Raw genomic sequence first — 20,781 nt, 5'->3', positions numbered from 1 at the left:
AAAGCTTATAGGTAGATTAATCTACTTAATCATAACAAGGCCGGACCTATCCTATGTTGTCCACATGATGAGTCAATTCATGGAAAAGCCTCGACAACCACACCTTGAGGCAGCACACAAGGTTCTTAAGTACATTAAAAATGCATTGGGACAAGGCATTTTTCTACCTTCTACAGGATCATTGCAATTAAGGGCATTTTGTGATGCCGATTGGGCTAGATGCAAGGATACGAGGAGGTCAATAACAGGTTAATGCATTCAGCTTGGTCAGGCACCGATTTCTTGGAAAACAAAGAAACAAACCACTGTATCTCGCTCCACTGCAAAGGCTAAGTACCATTCCATGGCCATTACATGTTGTGAGATTACATGGCTGAAGAACATTTTAAAGGATTTAAAGAACATTTTCAAGGATTTGAATGTGAATCATCCACAACCAGTCACATTGTTTTGTGACAATCAAGCGGCCATGCACATCACTTCGAATCCAGTATTCCATGATCGGACAAAGCATATAGAGATTAATTATCATCTGGTAAGAAAGAAAATTCAAGGAGGCATGGTTCTTACAACGTACATACGAACAACTTATCAACCAGCTGACATATTTACTAAGCCGTTGAGTTCAACACAATTTGAAACACTACTCAGCAAGTTGGGTGTCATTAACATACACTCCAACTTGAGGGGAAGTGTTAAGAAATATATCTCAAATTGATTAAGTAAATATCAATAATGATATTCTTACCATATTTTTATACCACATTTATATACCACCTTCTGTGGCATCTGATGTGGACAGCCACATCATTTAAATTAATCAGAATTTAATTTAAATTAAGGAAAAATTAGTATCCGGTCCCTAGTTCTTACTGTTCATTGACTAAGACCTTATTAGTTCTCAAATTTTGATTCAAGTCCCTATCATTAATGTGATAATAAATTTACATGTTTATTATATAATTTTTAATATAAAAATTAGTAATTAATTTAGGGTTTAATACTCACATCTCTATTAAACTTCTAATTAATTTTCAATTCAAACATTTCCAAAATAATAAAAAATTAAATTAAATTAAGTTTGTACCTATTAGTTTTTTTTATATATATATAAAAAGATCCTCAATTTTTTTTAATCTTAAATGTACCCATTCTCAAATAAATCAATTTGTTATATGTAAAATGTACCCTTTTTTAAATATAAAATCCATTCAAATTTTTTAATCCATGTTTAAACTTATATGGGTACATTCTTTTTCGTTGATTTGAGAATATATCCATGTTTTGGTACAATAAATTTTTTTGTTAATTTTGGTTAATGTACCCATAGATATGTATACACACACACACAATATAATAGAGAGTATAATTTATATTTTATTATTTTTAATCCCATAAATTATGGGTTTTATATAAAATCTTATTAATATAAACAATTACAAATTTTAATTTTTAATTTTTAATTTAAAAATATAGTAACTTACATTATTACATTAATGTTAGGGACCTCAATCAAAAACTAAAAACTAACAAGGTTTCAATCAAAGAATATTGATAGTTAGGGACCGCATCCAAAGTGTCCATTAAATTAAAAACAATTTGAGATTGTCTTCTCCAATGCAGGAAACTTTCAATTCATCAATGACTTCTCTATCTTCCTCTTCTCCCTGACCTCCCAAGCTTCAGAAAGGTACAGCCTTGTAATTGCAAACTCATCAAAACTCTCATCTCTGCTATCATCCTTCTTTCCCAATCATTGCAGCCCAGGAATGATTCTCTCCAAGAACCCTTTTGGCAACACACCCTCCAAATCAAAGTTGTCAACTTCGATGACCTGCTTTATTTATCAACCGGTCGAGCATTAGGTCGACCATGTGGATAGCTTTCAGAGGAGATTTCCATCCTGGGAATTCGAAAATGATGTCAATGAGGTCCTTGAAAATCTGGGTGGTTTGTTCATGGATTTTAGGGAAATACAAAAAAGCAGCCAAAGCTGCGGCACCAGAAATGTAGAAGTAGTATGGGTTTTCTTCGATTTCATGATATAGGTGTTCTTTGAAATTTGATGGGTTCGATGAAATCGGTTGTTTCTTGAAGATTCGGAGCTCGAACCAGAAAGAATGGTGTGAAAGAATTGGGAAAGAAGGAAAAGACTCTTCGGATGCCACAATCATCATTTAATATCAGCTTTTTTTTTGCAATTATTGGTTTATTAAATGGTTTTTAATTTAAATTAAATTTTGATTAATTAAATGAGAAAGCTACTAGACCCATCCCATTGTCTTATTTTCCCACCCACCTTAAAAAGTTAAAAAAAAATTAAAATGCTATTTTCCCACCCACTATTATTCCCAAAATAACCTTTAACATATACATACATATGAAATTATAAAATTGTCCCTTAAAAAATATAACAAATAATATGTAAATGAAAATCACTAAGGTCTGCAAATTCATATGGAAATGACAGGTATCCAAATTCAAAAGAATTCGACAACGACAAATTCAAAAATACAATGGATAAATTCAAATGACCTACACACAAATTATTCTTCTACATTTTCAATGGAAACATAATCTTCTACCTCTTCTATAGAAGTGTCATCTTCCACATGTTCAATGAAAAAGTCATCTTCTAAGTCCATTGATATTTTTTTACTTTCTCTAAATGAAAGGAGATGAAAACATGAGTTAGTGTTTTAAGGTAGACAAATCGTCTCCCACGCCAACCTTTTTTATTTATTTTTAAATTAAGCAAAATAAGATAATTAATGTCCTTATCAGTCTTTTTGCAAATGAACAAATTTGTAATTAAAAATTTCATTAAAAGGTGGGTGAGAATAACATTACTCTTTTTTAATTACAAATTTGTTCATTTGCAAAAAGACTGATAAGAACATTAATTATCTTATTTTGCTTAATTTAAAAAGATTGTATTGACTCCATATCAAAGTTGTAACCCTAATTCGATCAATGACAAGAAAGAAATTCAGTCCCTTTGTATTTCTTTTGATTATGTGTCTAAAACTCCTTTTAGTTCTTATACGCATCCAAGGCCCTTTTTCTTTTAACTGAAGCGTGGGCATACAGAAAGATAGATCGATAGATGTGTGTGTGTGTGTGTGTGTAGGTCCACCATGGTTACAAGTGTGGCCAGTGGCGGCGTGGGTTAACGGCGGCCTTGCCCCCGTTTCTTCCTGCCAAAATTTCAAACCCATCCCTGCCTGCCTGCTTATATATCTTGACACCATCTACTCCCTCTTGCCCCTCTTCCCCGATACCAATTAAAGTACAAGTCAAACTAGTTTACTGGTCAAATATGATGTTTCTTAAGCTTCAACTTATTAAATTTTACTTAATAGGAGTGTGTTACGTGTGGCATAAAATTTTAGTGGCTAGGAAATTTATTTTATAGCCTAAAGTTGCAAACCGCTATTTTTTTTCTTTCTATTATTGACGCAACATAACAAAAAGAAGAATAAATAGCGTTGTTCTTAAGAGAACAACAGCATAAGAATCTACCAAAAATATGCAAAAACCTTAAAGTTTATAAATGAATAATATGAAAGATAACCAACTAACGGTTAAGAAACCCTAGAATTACTCTTAATAGGAAATGAAATAATTAAATAAGAAAATACCAAAAACATCCTAAAATATTAAAATCTCGTTTTGGGCTAGCAAACAATAGAATTCAAAAAAAAAAAAAAAAAAAGACCACATGTCATTGCAAAGTGGTGAGTGTGATGTGTTGACGTTCTCTTCAAATTATGGGTCACAGGCCCATCGGACCCGAAGCCCAACTATGCAATGGTTTGCTCTTGTTCTTCCCAATTAGCACCTTATGCTTGATCTTTTATCCACTCCGTCATTTGTTCTATATTATTATTAAGGGTTTGTTTGATAATTATTTTAGTTTTTAGTTCTAATATTATAGTGTTCATTTTTTTTTAAACTTGAAAACTAAAAACTTGTTGAGTAAATCTAGCCAATTTTTGAAGAACCCATAAAATGATTTTCACAAACAAACCTTAAAAACTGAGGACCGGTAGTGGATTCGTGTGTTATGTGGTCATGGAACAGAAAACTTTTGGCCCCAAATATGTTGTGCTTCACCACTCGTACGTGATGATTTAAGTCAAATTCTCTGTTACACTATTGTGACCAATCACTATCATGAATTAGATTTTGGTATTCTGTTAGTTAATTAAGTCAATTAGCAACAAAACGTTCAAATTCCATGAGTTGTAGCCTCTGTTGAGTTAATCATTATACAACTTTATACTTTTAATTTTGTGGTTCATGTTTAATATTTCATTACCAATATCTTGTCCTTGTTAGAACTTAGAACACAACATCTCAAATGTAATAGAACTTATAACCTGTTGAGCTAGATAGGTTTACATTAATCTCGTACGTGTATCGGCTTTGCATGCAACTGGACGGTCCACAATGAACATGACTCTCAGACAAACTGAGTTCCTCTAGTTCCTGTTTTGACATATTTTGGACATTTAAAACATGGGCTAAGCCCAACAAGGAAGATAGCTCATTGGTCCATGCAAAATTTTATGAAGTAGGGATATGAGCTTGAAATCACTTGGTATGTAAAAGAGTGTACTAATTATATTGGATTATGGTTGAGATTGTAAATGAGATCGTACAAGAAAAATTTACATGAAATCACGTACCATAGACGTGAATCGAATAGAGATTACTTTATTGTATCCACTCATCTGTCATCATGCGGTCAAAAATTATTTTGAATTTTTTATTTAAAATTGAACACAAACAGTACCTGACAAAAAACTAGTCGCACGATATACGATAAACGGATACGATGAAGTGATACCTGAGATCCTCACAAAGAGGACCCAAAGAGAATCTTCATTCGACGTGAATGATGTGATAGAGCTTCATTGAAATGAAGAAAGTAGGGGTTTTAGCAAAAACCCAATTGATAATATATGAAGTAGTCTAAACTTACTTATAAGTCCACGGCTGGTCCATTTCCTCATCAATGTAGGTATTGATTATCAACACACACTTTCATGTGGTGAATTTTCAAGCAAAACACAAGAACAACACAAAAGGAGTGACATGGAGCGCATATGGCAGTTGGGTTTCATAAGTGGAAGAACCAGCTTTGACACCATAAAGAAAGTTTGGGTTCTACCATAAAACCAATTAGCAATATGAAAAGTAGTCAAACTTACATGAAATCTCAACCTTTGTTAAAAGACGACTAGGGGAAACTTGGCGGCACGTGTAGTTGAGCAGGAACAATCCAGCACAAGAGGGGGCAGGAACAACCGAACCCAGTTGTTAGATTGGTTGGACGTCTATGGAGAAAACTGGCATGTGAAGGGTCGCATATGGAAGAGATTTTTTAGTGTGCCGAGATCACAGCTCGCTAAACTAAATATCATAATACAAATAGTTAGATACTTAAAAAATAATAATTTTCAACTACTTGTATTAAGATACTTATTGTACTAAGATGTGTTCACACTATACAATTTATCCACATGTGGGTGTGCTGTTTGGAATTTGGGCTAAGTGTTTGACGGTGCCGTTTGTGCTGGACAATCGGGAGGTGCTGGTAGCGATCGACGGCAGAGAGAGAATTGGAATGGGTTGCTGGCGTTTCGTCGGACATTATTAACTTTTTATTAATTGTCTCGTTGGGAGAGGGTAGGTGCTTGCGAAGACTTAAGGTTGAAGCATCTTTACTTTATAATTTAGATGGATTAAGCTGTAATCAATCTTTAATAATTGAGCTCACCACTCAATACTATCGACATACTGCACCCCAAAAAGTTTAGTCAATGTCCCATAAACACTTGAAAACAACGTTTAAACTTATAACTTATTGTAACATCACGTATGTGGCAATATTGATTAGAGCTCTTTTGTATTTGGGGTTGTGTTTCTCTTTATGTAATATAATTTAAAGTGAAATATCGTTTGTGTTTGACCTAAAATCTGCATGATTTGCCATCTTTTAGGTTTGAATGAATCATAAGCCAAATTATGGCTATTTTCGGATCTAAGACAACTTAGATGAATATCCCTTGGCCTATTTCTTAAGCTAAGGTGATTTAAGTGTCAAGATATTTCTATCGTAAAAATTTACGAACTGTTACATTATTAGGTATTGCTTTCTGCCGATTTATATCAAGTTAATTTACAATGAAATCAACCACGAGCTAGTGACTCAGTGGTAAATGGCGGATTACGAGACTTCCTTAAAACTAAAAACTGGAGGTCTCGGGTTTCAAACCCGCTACTGGTGTGAAAGCCAAAACTTGTGGCCATGGGGAGGCTAAAATACCTCAATGAGTCTTCCCGGCCTTCGAAATAGGTGGGTAACCGTGGCCAGCCACCAATTGTCTCCCTTTTGAAGAAATAAAAAATAAAAAATTTGCAACGAAATCGATCGGTGGTTTAATTATTCGAAATTCTAGTGTTGTACAAACTAAAGCGTGTGGAATTTTAAAAGGAAAACTAATGAAAAGGGCTTGAAAACTTTGAGTTTTAATGATAAAGACAAAATAAAGGGTAAAGTGAATAATACCAGGATTGACTTTTTAGTGTAAAAATGTGGTTTTTCATTAAAGTGAACAGTACCGGGTGCTTTTCGTTAAAATTCCCAATTTTAAAAGACAGATCAAACCCTTATCGAGCCAAAACTAAACAAATGCAAAGTATAATAATTAACCATATCTTATATTATATGATTTGATTTTTATATAAAAAAAATGTAAGTGACTTGTAGATTTGTTGCTTAAAAGTATTCGTCCATGCATTCAAAATTCTATGTTCAAATCTCCCTTCTCAAAATTTAGTATAAATTACTCTATCAAGTGTCAAAAGAAAAATGAAAAAAAAATTAACTTAATGTTATATTTTTTCACTAAAAAACAAACTATTAAAGCCTAATTTGATATTGTTTTTTCACCAAAAACTACGTCACTTTAAAGTTAAGCAATAAAAAAATGTTTGGTACAAATAAAATATCCTGTTCATTTTAAAAATAATGGTTTTAAGACAACCGCTTTTGAAAGCAGTATGTAGATTGTTTTTAAAAGTTGCTTCTACTTTAATAAAGAGCGGAGTTAAGCCTTTAATGAATATTGTTAATTCATATAAAACGCTCCATAATTTAAGAAAAATGATATTATTTATCATTCTAGACACATTTTATACTTAGAGAACAAAGTGATCACTACCTCCCACCACAAATCTTAACCTCTTACACCACCTTTGTCACTACCACAACTATTGTTGCCACCACCACCGCATCAGCACCACCACCACCACCACAACCATACTCACCATCACTACTACCACAATCACAATTGACACTATCACAACTGCCCCTACCATCATTGCTGCCACAACCACCATAAACACAACCTTCACCACTGTCACCATAACCACAACCACAATTAACATAACTGTCGTTGTGGCCGCCTTACTACCATTGTTACCTCTATAGTCCAATCACCACACCCCTTTTATTGGCACAACCACTATCAAACCATTGCTCTCGACATTGTTGTCGTCATCATTGCCTATACAATCATGTTCATTTTGGTCATTATACATAATTATGTCACTTTTACATTAAAATTTACCAAACACTTTTGAACTGCTTTTCATACCCACAATACTTTTAAAATACAATTTATCACACTCAACTGTTTTATTTTACAACTGATTATTCTTAAAATACATTAGAAACAATTTTAAAAAAAATCACAATAATTCCAAATTGGCCCTAAGTAGTATACACGAAGTTTTTCAAGACAACAAAAAAGTCTTGGGCTTTAGACGGGTCGATTACCTCCATACTATGGAAACCATCGCCAAAGTGGGTCGTTATACGTACGCCCTCTTTCTCCAGCATCTTCGCCAACCGCATCTGACGGTCAATCAAAGGGTCTCCGAAACAACCCGTAACCAAGACCCGCCAACCCATCTCCCGAATTCCAACGTAACGATCTTCAGATTCTTTTCCCACCGTTGGATTGCAGTACACATGGTCACGGTCTGTGCCGACGGGCAACGCCAAACTCCACGCTCCATCGCACCCGGGTAGCGACAAAATCGGGTCATCTGCCATTGCCAGCTCTGACCCTGTTCTGTCGGACCCACCAAAGAACGGATGGTGCAATATCAGCCCTTTGATTCGCAGAGGCTGGAGACGATCGCCAATATCTTCACACGCGCGCAGCCCCGCTTGGTAAGCCAGGTTCCCCCCAGCGCTAGTTCCCATTAAAAAGCAACTGGACAGATCTGTAAATTCAGTGACCCACTCTTCTCTGGTGGAGGCAATCCAGTGCAACGCATGCACAGCATCGTCGTATGCCGCCGGGAGGCGGTGCTCGGGTGCTAGGCGGTACTCCAGGGAGACGACAAGAGCTCGGAGCTGGAGAGCCATGTCGGAACAAAAGTCGTGGATGCTGGATGACGCGGCGCTGAGGTAAATGAACGCGCCGCCGTGGTAGTAAAAAACGAGAGGGAGTTTAGAGGTGGGTAAATCGAGGGCTTCGCGGGGGAGGAATAGTCGGGCCGTGGTTCGGGTTTCCGGGTTTACAGGGACGTCTTTGGAGAGGACCCGAGTCGTTGGAGAAGTCGGGTTGGGCTCGGCGGGTACGGTTGGGAATTGTATGCGACGGGTGTACGTGCCATCCGGGTTGGAAACGATACCGGACATAATTCAATTTGTAGGCTTTTGCGCGTTTTGGATTTGAACTTCTTATAGATTTTTTCTAGCGCGTGCCTAACAAATTCCAAAATTTGTTGACTTTATCCACATGGAGCTTTGAAGAAAAAGGTAAATAAGAAGGTGGCAGATTGTCAGCCTTTCTGTTTGGATGTATTTTTTTCATCATTTTTTATTTTGTGCGGCCACGGTTAAGTTACATTAATATTTTATATTATTTTTTTTTATAAAGATAATAAGATAAAAAATAATAAGAATATAAAATATTGATGTGGCTTAACCGTGACGGTACAAATAAAAAAGAATGAGAAGGGCATCCAAACAGAAGGACAGACAATCTGCCTCCAAATAAGAATCCACAAATTGGTCATGAGCCTCAAACAAATCTGTACAATGACATTTTGGACACATGTATTCACCATGAATTGATGCTTATACAATCTATACAGTCAATTTTCTATGTGTCACACTGTACCAACTAATCAATATAATAGGTTATCGTCTTTCCTCACTTCGTTCATAGCGATGGGAGGATAGACTATTGTAGCAGGACGATGACTTAATTCAAGGGAACTTTAACGAAAAGCACCCGGTACTATTCACTTTAACGAAAAATCACATTTTTACACTAAAAAGTCAATTCTGGTACTATTTACTTTACCCTTTATTTTGTCCTTATCATTAAAACTCAAAATTTTCAAGCCATTTTCATTAGTTTTCCTTTAATTCAAATGTATGCAAGGGTAGAGTCAGGATTTTTCTTTGGGTGGGCTAATTGAAAATAGTACTATAAAATCATATGTTTATTTTTTGCTTATATAAACTTATATAATAATCAATATAAAAGAACAATTATATAATATAAACTATTCTCAAAATCATAACCCTAATCGATAAATTCATGAACCATATAAATAATTAACCTACTAATTAAATCAAGAAGAAGTAAATATAGAGATTAAGAAAGTACCAAAGGTGACATTTATTGGAAAATCGCAACGGAAATTAAGGAATTGCGGAGATAAGGATTTAAAGAAATTATTTTTCTTTTCTTGAGTAAGAAGCACAAAGGCTAAATTACATAGTGTAAATGGTCTTTTTCTTTAAAGAATATGATAAAGAGGGGCTGGAGATAGAATTAATTTATAATTTTTAGCAAAAAAACTTATTATTTATTACCTATCCTCTATAAAACATACATTAAATAATAATCTCTATTGAAATTGGGTAAGCTATAAACATGATTTTACAAAAGAATAGTTATATTCGCAAACCCACTTTTACTTCCAACACAACCTTATTAATTATCTGTCAATGATCATCTCCAACTCATTCAATTTGAACAACCGAAAATTGAGAATGGTATATGAGAAGTAAAAATGAGTGCATAGATAGTACACTTTTACAGAAAACCTCCCTGGCTACAGCCCACCTTAGCCTTGTGGGTGGCTACGCCATTGAATGTATGTAATCTTGTTCGAATAAGCTTTTGGCCGCAGCCAACAATTCTCACATGGGTGTTAGCTATTCGAAGAGGGACGCTAGTTTTAATCCCCCCTTTTATTGCCCCTCACCCGACCGACCTGCTGGATTTTCAAGAACAAGTGCGTTGCATCAAGGATATTTTGCATACCACCTTAGCCCGACACCTTTTACTTTTAGTTGTCTTAGGATGTAGCTGCAAGAGTGTGAGAAGGTGAATCGGATTCGATGTTCTCTTTTGATGGGGTGTCGCTAGTGGCGAAATCTAGTTGTGGTGTACTTCATGTTGCGGTTTGAAGATTTTGTTTTGCAATGACTTGGTCAAATGAACCACTCAGTTACTTTCTCCATTGCAGTTGCCTCAGGTTACTGACAAGACGTTTGGGAGCGATGTTCAATCGTTGCAAGATAGGAATTAGGGTTTCTGTTGTGTTTGTCTTTTTGGTTATTACCTTCCCTTGTGTTGACCGGTGTTATTGTTGGCCCAATCATAGCCCTTTTATTTCCCTAGCGAAGCTCATATGAGGTCTTGTGGCACGTTTACGTACCTGTAATCGGAATCAATTTACGGAATTGGATTCCGATTACGGGATACACTTTTGTTTATGTAATCTTAGGGAATCAAAATACATGTGGGGTCCACAAGCATTAAGGAATTCAACTCCTAATTTTGGAGGAATTGGACTCCCTACAAAAGGGAGGTATTTCAATTCCTTGTAACTTGAGGAATTCGGAATGGAGTTTATTTACCAATTATGCCCTCACTTGTTTCTTATTATCCCAATATTGTCATTCATTTGACACTCATTATGTCATCTTTTAATAAATAAATAAAACCTATTTATATATTTTAATATAGATGAATTTTATTATATAAATTTAATTCAATTAATTAGTATGAAAATAATTTATTTATGTAAGAGCAATTTAGTAATCAACCTAGTTTTCATTCCGATTGAAGTGAATTAGTAAACAACTTATATGTATTCAACATCATTCCTACCATCTTTTAATAAATAAATAAAACTTATTTTTATATTTTTATATAGATGAATTTTATTATATAAATTTAATTAGGAATTTAATTCAATTAATTAGTATAAAAATAATTTATTTATGTAAGGGCAATATAGTAATCAACCGAGTTTTCATTCCGATTGAAGTGAATTAGCAAACAATTTATATGGACTTAACATCATTCCTACTCTGATTCCAGACAGTTTTAGTAAACAACTTCAACATGAATCTAATTCTGATTCCACCTCATTTCAATTCCTCCCCAATCCAATTTCTCCTCAATTCATTTCCTCTCAATTTGATTAAACGCGCCCTTGGTGTAAGATAGTGTTACAAAAACATATTATTCAAGCTGCGTGTGTGCGACTGCCGACCAAAAGAGACACAATCTTCGAGCTGTGTGACTCAAACATCGTTATTGGCTGATAAAACTATGTTGCAAAATGGTCAAAAACCACAAAAAGTGTGTGGTGCATGTATTTTTCGTAAGAGCAAAATACCCAGATGTTAAGGACTCATTACTACTTGCATATTCGAATGTTTACCATAGTTGGGTTTATATTGGGGCAATGAAGCCAAAGTGGAGACACATTGCCCCGCAAGGGTAGAGCAATTAGGTTTTGCATTTTCTTAACATGTTAGAGAGGTTCTCCCACTAGTGAAACATACGTAATATACTCATTCTGTAGCTAGACTACAGCGGCCATGCTTCCATATTACTTTTAACAAATATTGCGTTTTGATGGATTAATATTTTGGTATTATAAGCTGAAAGGTTACTGGAGAGCATTATGTGAAATTCCTCCTAGTAATTGGTCGAAAACTTGTAAAATTCGTTTTACAGTGAAATTTTAAGTTTTTTCATGGTATCAGAGTGACGATCACACGTGTTTCGCGTCATTCAATTTGTGTTGTTCATATAATTTGGTTGAAAAATCAACTACATGTGAGAAGGTGTTTGAGAATGTCAAAGTAAAAAAGTTTCACATCAGTAAAAGAAGAAAACTTGTAATAGCTTATAAATAGTTGAGTTACCCCATATACTACTAATTAGTTTTACAATAGAATCTCAACTTTCTCCACTTTTGATAATAATTTTATATTTAATCACTATTTTTTTTCCATTACCTTTCTTTAAAAAACATACAGAAGACAAATCAAACATATGACATGACCAAATGTGGTATTTACTTAATTTTAATAGCTATTCAATGAAGAATTGAGGTGCATCTGATGAATCATTTGGGAATAGAAAATCAGAATAATGAACTTGCAATAAGACGACTAAATCAATGCTTTTGCTAGATATGTCCCTAACAGTTGAATATCAGAATGCGCAACGAACAAGACTAACAAAATAATAAGAATATTATTAAACAAATGAGAATGCCGGAACGACTACAAAACCCTAAGAGGCTACATTGTGACTAACATAATTCTCAAACTAAATTACAAGCTTTATTTATAGAGCAATAAACCTAAGAAACCCTAATGCGTAAATGCCAAAAATACCCTACTACAAAATCAAATCAAATCAAATCTCTAATTAATTTCCTAAATAAACCTAATAAATTCCAACACCCCCACCCCCATCAAACTAATGACGGTACACGTCATGAGGTTGCCAACAAGCAGATGTAGATGCAAGCTCCGTTAGGCGAACACGACAAGACAAGCTCCGTTAGACGGACACGACAAGACAAGTTCCGTTAAGCGGACACGACAAGGCAAGCGGTTCAAGCGATCAATCAAGCAAGCAATTCAAGCGAACAACCAATTCCAACAAGCAACAAATTCTAGCAACCAAACGTTGGGAGTAAACGGACAAGATTCCTAAATCTTTACTGCAACAACGAACGAACAATTTTTGTGTTTTTTTTTTTCAACGACAAAACCCTAATCTAGGTACAAAGACAAAACAACCTACAACCAAACTGATATTCGACGACTGAAAAAAAAAATTGATACCACCAAGAACATAACCCTGAAGGATCGAATATGCTCTGATACCAAGTTGAACATCAGAGTGCGCAACGAACAAGACTAACAAAATAATAAGATAATTATTAAACAAATGAGAATGCTGGAACGGCTACAAAACCCTAATAGACTACATTATGACTAGCATAATTCTCAAACTAAATTACAAGCTCTATTTATAGAGCAATAAACCTAAGAAACCTTAATGCGTAAATGCCAAAAATACTCTACTACAAAATCAAATCAAATCTCTAATTAATTTCCTAAATGAACCTAATAAATTCCAACACTAACATACCATGATACCATACTATTTTGCACAAATGCTGGGCAGTAGTACTACCTCGAGATTTTGTTCTAATTCGGTATCAAAGGCAAATGATTTTCCCAGCTGTCCTTAAAGTTCGAAACGCATGAACAAAGTATATTTTTTAAGATCTGAATAATTCCCTCTAATTGACCATCTATTTGAGGAATATATACTTTAGCAGAGCAAATCACATAATATGTCACTGTTCATATAATTATGAAAAGTAATTTTCGGCCCTATTGTCTCTTAGTACAGTTTTTAAATTTTAAGATTTGAATTGAATAAACCAGAGGAGACGAGGACAAAAATAAGTAAACGAGTGTAAGAGAAATTAAGACTACATTAGTGAAAATCGCTAATACCTTGGAAAAAAAAAATTCTCTCATTAATACTGCAATTTACACGTACAAAATTATCACTCTATTACATGTAGATTTTGCAAAAGAAAAAAAAATTAAAATTAATTTTAGTTTGTAAAATCCACTTATACTAAAGATGTGTCAGCAAATGAGTTAATTTGTCTAATTAATACCCTTCGGAAAATGTTATATAAGAAAAACTAATGAAAATGACTTTAAAACTTTGAATTTTAATAAAAAATACAAAAAAATGCAAGTGAATAGTGTCATGAGTAACTTTTTAGAATAAAAATGTAATTTTCGTTAAAAGTGAAGAGTGTTTCGTTAAAACTTCCTATAATAGATAAATGAAATAGCATCAATGAAATTAAGGAAAGAAAAATAGAGTAATTGGGGAACTGAAAATTTTGCAATCTAGGTTTAAGATTAAACACTTTAAAGAAGATGTATTGTCCACACCACGTCCAAACAAAACAGTGCCTTTTCCTATATAACCCTAATAATCCTACCTAGCCATTCCCAGACGTACGTACCAATCAAAACCCTCAAACAAACTCTGAAAGTATGTGAAGGGATACCCATCGTGCATCAGCTTTCAGTGTTCCCCAAACTGCATTTCTGACCCTGTGATTTGATGGAACTAACCGTCGAAGCAGGCACCGGCCAGTGGCAGCCTCTGCAACCGCCGCCATATCACCACCCACGCAAACCTAGAAACAAAACCCTTTCTTCTTTCTTAAGGTATCAAAATAAAAACAAACCAACCAACCAAAACACAACCCTTCTCCATAAAGACAACACATAAAAACTGAAAACAAACTCCAATTAATTTGTTACCAATGTATTTTAGAGAGAGAGAGAGAAATTAAGAGAGGAGGGTCGGAGTCACATCAAAACCCCACCAGCTGTGACTGACTACAGAGACGACTGCAGCTGCAGCAGGTGGTGGTAACAGTCGGCTGCAGTTGGCCTCTTCTCCGGGTTCTGATCCAAACACCGGTTTTGGAGCTCCCTCAGCAACTTCGGCACACCTGTCAACCCGCAACTCCTCACCAGATTCCCTACTCCCCACACGTCCACCTTCACCCCATGCAACCCTCTCTCCATCTCCGGCGCGTGCCTCCCACGCGCCACCGCATCTCCAGCCATCCCCACACTGTGTGGGTATATCTGCGGAGCCCCGACAGCCTCCTCGAACCCGCAAACAAACCACTCGTTGTCCCTCTCATTCCTCATCACTTTCTCCCAACATATATCCCTATGCATAAACGACAAGTCGTGCAATGCCACTAGCGCTTTTGTCACGTACATGAGAGCCTCAACGAGCTGGTCGCAATTTGTAGGCTTGAACTTGCACCCTCTAGGCTTAAACACCAAAGCCCAACCTTTCTCCAACGATCTGTGGATGTACTCTGCATGGGGAATTCTCTGGTCGAGAAAATCGTAGATTTCCTTTACGGCGGTCGCCTTCCGAATGTTACTGTAAAATCGAGTCACTGTGGTTGGCGTCATTTCAATTGCGCTTCCGCTCCCCATGTCGATCCTCTCGAAATCGCTATAAGGTGGCATTTTGTAAGAACCACCATTGCAATTACTACTAATGTTGAAGCATCGATCCGCTAGCAATGGCAATAGGCTTGCAATCCTGAAACATGGGACTAGGGCTTTCAGTCTCTCAGAGGTCGATGACAGATCAACGGTTCCTAAATCAGTGCGAATTATTCGATCTTGAACCCGACTCAATGCACAGAAGGTTACAACATGACCGATTGCGTAGTACCCTAATATGTAAGGAAGATCCATGTAAGTCCACAAAAGTTTCTCAACTATTGAGCTTGACGGATTAATGTCCCGGTCATCTCTTAAATTATCGGCTTCTTCCCCTCTCCATAGACAGAAATTTCGAACGAAGCCTGTCACGTTCGGCCATTGATCCTGTAATGGTTCAGTTGGGGATGAAGCGTTAGGCTTGCGGATGAAGACCATTTCCACTGAACAAAATTTGGAGACGATTCGGTTGATGCAGTCGTCCCAAATGGGAATGAAGGAGTCTCTACTTGTGGCAGTGGCAGCACTAAGACTTGGATTGGTTCGGATTATGGGGCTTAGAATATCGTATGTGATGGCTCTACAGTCTAGCAATTCGGTTGAGGTGGTGAAGAAGATCTCTTTCCCTTGTGGTAAGTCGCGGTACAAGTCTTTTCGGAGTGGGAAACGGAGTTCCTCCGGCGGTGGCTCTTGTACGTACCATTGAAGCTCGGATAATGTAGGAAGTGATGGCGGTGGGACTCGAAGACACCCCACGTAGTACTCCGTTGGGTCTTGAAATTCAAATGGAGGCATTGCTGCAACAAATACACATGCAAATATTGTATAGATCATAACAGAACCTTTAATCAAATCGATATGTAGCATAAAATTGGACAAAAGAATGTTAACACAACATTGCCAAATAAATCCAAATTGGTTTTAGGGCTTACATCTTGATGAGGATTCTGGCAAGGGAAGCTGGACTTTTTCATTGAACCCTAATAACATTGTTAAACAATGTAGTGTTAGATGTGGAATTATAATTAACCTAGATTTTGTGACATGGTACTACATCAAATATAGAGAAGCTCGTTTTTACCAGAAGTAGCGGATGAAGGTCTTCTTCTACCAAAGACTTTGACTTGTTGTCCGGACACAAATCGGTCAACGGAGAAGCCTCGAAAGGGGCCATCTTCGAAGGCTTCCATGGTGCAAGCAACCATGGAATCATCAAAGAAAGTGAGCTCGTCGGCATTCAAGAAGCTCGAGCCTTGTAGCCTCAGTCTCCCTCTGTGGTGCTCCCCTTCTTCCGCCCACAGACTCACCGATTCTTCCCACGTCATTCGAATCTTTCCGATTCGACGGAGCTCCTTGGAAGAAGATGAAGAGAGGACAGTTGCAAAGTCTAGGGAAGACTGATCATGATGAGGAAACCCTAGCAAGGTCCCTCTTCCTCCGTGGTAAAACGGTTCCCCTCCACCGCTCATGATCATTAGTTGCTTTCCCCTACCTGCGTATAATAACAGCATATATATAGATATTATATAGATATCAAACCGAAACTAAAAGTTAAACAAAATGACACAACTTAATTAACTTGTTATATTAACTAGCTAGTAACCTCCATTGTTTAGAGATAATGGATATTGATCATAAAATAAAGAATTGTATACAACTTGTGCTGTGGGCATTTATATATAATCAGTTAGCGGTTCAGCACTCCTCTATATACCTGAGAGAGGGAAGTCGTCTTCTTTGAACGAAGGCGGTTGGGGAAGACTTCTTGTCATAACAAGAGCCGATCGACTGTCGTCCCCAACCGACCCTAATCTGCTCTGAGGAGTCCTCATCCTCGACCCCATGAACTGCGAGAGCTCCTCGAAAACCTCCTCATCAAAAGAAGCAGGCAACCTATGAAGCTTTCTCTCGTACGGTGAAAGCCTAAAGTAACTCTTTCCAACTTGTTCTCTCTCGGAACCTCTCTCCCATTCATAAACCTTTCTAAACTCTCCCAGCATGTTATCCCACTTGGTTCCCGCCGTTTTCGCGTCCCTGTTGACGCCATGCTTCTGAAGGAAGTCGGCGACTTCCCTGTCCTTGTCAGCCCTCGTTTTGTTTCTGGTGTGAGTAGTGGTGGTGGCGCCGCCTGTCTCTGTTTGTAACTGCTCTGCTCTTGAAGATGAGCCCGACCCATGATCCGAAGATCCACGGGCTGCCCCACCTTGGTACTGAATCCTCCATCCCCTAGCCAGCCATAGCATCTCGTTTGGTTTCCAAACCGGACTCACATACTTTCCTTTTCTGAACTGCTGGTGGTGGTGAACCGGGTTTTGAGGGTCTCCTTCCTCTGTCTTGTTTGTGTCGTGCCCTGATGTTGCTGATAGAGACGGTAGAGGAGAGTGCGGCGGCCACGACGAGGCGGTGTCGGAGGAGGAGGCTGCTCCGGTGGTGGAGACATGGGGTTGAGATAATTGAGTATTTTTTGGATTTGGAGATCGAGATGGGTTTGATTCTGAGGGTAGAATTGGTATTTGGGGTTGTTTCTGTTGGGAAGATGGAGAAGGAAGAAGTTTCCATTGTCCGGTTGTACTTGTAAATCTTGGCCTCTTTGGATTCACAGCTGCCTCAAATTGATGCTGATCGAAGGGAGATGACGATGAGGTTGTTGGAGTACCGGTAGGGACAAACAAAGGAGGAGGAATATTGAAGGAGACACCAGCTGCAGCTGCAGCTCCACTGATATTAACAGCCGTTGGCGGCGGTTGTTGGTCGTTGGGAGAAGGTGAAATCTGTTGCTGCTGCTGCTGCTGCTGAGGTTGTTGTGGGTTTTTCTTGGTTGTTTCTCCTTTTTTGTCACCCATTTCAATTTTCAAATGGGCCCAAAAAGAAAAGGACTTAAGGTAAACAGAAGCCTTGGAGAAGAACTAGAACAAGGAAGAACAAGTTTTGGAGGAGTGGAACTGGTTTGGTTTTGTTATTCCACTATAAAGCTCTCGTCTTTGTTTTAATTTGTAGTTAAAAGTTGAAATCTGATCACAAAAATTGGCAGTGTAAAGTATAAGTGGCTCAGATTTATTTGTTATATTTTTCGAAATTCTTCAGAGCATATCTAGCCCGTTAAGTGCAATAATGTATAATATAGGGCTTGGGATTTTTGAATGTTTGAGTTAGGGTTTGGAGTTCTGACCAATGCTTTTTGGACTCGAGCACTTAGGTTGCAGCCGTATAAGACCCTTCAGTCTAGGCCAGTTAAAAGCAACAGCAGAAAAAAAGCAGCAGATTGAAAAAGTCGTGGTTGTGGAACTGCGGTTGAATAGGACCCTTCAGTCTAATTAATCACTTAATTAAGACAGCCCTTGAAACGGTAATTTTGATTTGTCACATTTGTATAGCTTGTGTGAGAGAGAAGAGGAGTAAAGGGGGTTATGATTGTACTACCGCTGAAAAACGCGGTTCCGATATAAGAACATTTTTTTTCAAGAATAAGAAGATATAAGAACTTAACATCTGCTTTTTTGCAAACCGATTTTAATGTGTTTTGATTTTAGAGAAACATATAAAAATGAGAAAGAGTTATATGAAATGAATAAATTTTCAGCTATAAAATTCGATTTTGTTCCATTTTGTCTTCTATAACTTTAAAGTTGTCATTTTACTCTTTGAAATTCTAAATTTGCTTCATTTTGCTCCATATAACTCAATTTTACTTTCAGAAATTCAAAAGTCGTCATTTACTCTATAAAACTCAAAACTTGCTCTATATTGCTTTGATTTTGTTAGTTCCGTTACGTGCGATGTTAATGCAGAGTGTAGATTTATAATATTTTCTGTTAAATTAGACATTTTACTCTATAAAACTCGATTTTTTTTTTTAATTGTTGAATGTTAAGACATAATAGAGATTTATAATTCAAGACATTGCACATGTGATATAGTCTTATTAACTAGTTTGCTCCCACATGTTTTAAGGGGCAACTTTTGAGTCATAAGTGGTAAACTGAGATTAAAATTAAATTTTAGGGAGTATAATTAAAAAATAAGACTGTTTTGTGTTAACAAAATAAGAATATATGTAAGTTTTTATACATCTATATATATTCTTAATTGATTGCCACATACCCCATATAAATTGTCCTGTAGACAGAGTTCCACGTTTTCCCGCGCAGGGTGAGGGAGTGAGTGGAGAGAGAACAAAGGGACGGCATTTTTTTGGTACAGAACGATGGGGACCGGACGAATAGATGGGTCTGCTCCAGTGAGTGATTCGCATGACTATTTTCAACGCTTTTTTTTTTTTTTTCCACTTCTCTCACTCCAATTTATTCAAAATATATAAATATTTTAGGCCCCTTTGTGCAGTAGCTTACTTGCATTTCAGTACAGGTTTTCTGCCCTACTTAATCATTTGCTTTCCTTTTGATTGAAACACAATTCAAATTAGTGAAAAATGGATATCTAAAGCTTCTTTTCTTTTTTTCATTTTTTGATCCAACTTATATGAATTCGTATACCAAGATAGATGCTCCTTTTTACTTCTTGTTTATTTACTCCAATAATGCCTGCATAAAGCTTTTGCAGCTTGCACGTTTTTCAGCTCTTTATCATTTACATCGAAACGAAGTAATATGTGTGCATGGCTTTTATTTGTTGATAAAAGTCACGACCACTTTCGTTAAGATTAGTTTGCATTGCATGCATTGAGTTATGCAAAAAATTTAAAACACAGAACAATTTAAAACTAATTTAAGATACAACGACAATATTATTTTTCTTGTAAGTATGTTTTTCTTTTCGAAGAGTCTAACATTTGCCTTTAAATCTTGACTCATAATGGTTTCCTTAATATTTTTTACTAGTGAACAATAAGAAGCATGCGTAATTAAGATTGTAAGTTAAATATTGGGTACTTGTGGCGTTATGCAAGAAGAAAATTGAGGTTACGCCATAAAATCAATTGATAATATGAACATTAAACCAACTTACTTATAAATAAGCTCATGCAAGTTCTCTCATCTCATATTTTCAAGCAAAACACGTAGACAATATAACCGCGGTGATGTAAAGCACGTGTAACCGTTGAATTTCATACATAAGACAATATGCTCTGATGCCATGAATAAAGTTAAGGTTTCATCATAAAACCGATTAACAATATTAAAGGATTCTTTAGATATAGTCCCTTGAAACTCCTATTTTTCAAATAAAAGCCCACCTAAATTTAAACATTCAAATAAAACCCAAATTTCAAATTTCAAATAGACTGCCATGTAGACAAATATATGACCAACTATTACAATACATTACAACTTATGCCACAAAATCCTAATTTGGTCAATAAATGTTATTCGTCACATCCTAGCTAGACTCCGCCG

At 36.4% G+C, this 20,781-nt stretch overlaps 2 protein-coding genes across 2 annotated transcripts; both read right to left on the bottom strand.

The window, feature by feature from the left end:
• Positions 1-7,635: 7,635 nt before the first annotated feature.
• LOC126627666 (carboxylesterase 1-like) lies at positions 7,636-8,795 on the bottom strand. The gene has a single exon (XM_050297179.1). The coding sequence runs from the start codon at positions 8,720-8,722 to the stop codon at positions 7,784-7,786; it is 939 nt and encodes a 312-aa protein (XP_050153136.1). The 5' UTR covers positions 8,723-8,795; the 3' UTR covers positions 7,636-7,783.
• A 5,510-nt stretch (positions 8,796-14,305) lies between these two features.
• On the bottom strand, positions 14,306-18,442 carry LOC126627665 (uncharacterized). Its single transcript, XM_050297178.1, has 4 exons — positions 17,142-18,442; positions 16,509-16,919; positions 16,360-16,407; positions 14,306-16,224 (listed from the first exon to the last, which is right to left on the bottom strand). The coding sequence occupies exons 1-4, from the start codon at positions 18,268-18,270 to the stop codon at positions 14,795-14,797; spliced, it is 3,018 nt and encodes a 1,005-aa protein (XP_050153135.1). The 5' UTR covers positions 18,271-18,442; the 3' UTR covers positions 14,306-14,794.
• Between the last annotated feature and the right edge of the window lie 2,339 nt (positions 18,443-20,781).

Source organism: Malus sylvestris, chromosome 7, assembly GCF_916048215.2.
Source record: "Malus sylvestris chromosome 7, drMalSylv7.2, whole genome shotgun sequence".
NCBI lineage: Eukaryota > Viridiplantae > Streptophyta > Magnoliopsida > Rosales > Rosaceae > Malus > Malus sylvestris.
Note: the sequence above shows the minus strand (reverse complement) of the source record. Positions and strands in the feature narration are given on the sequence as shown.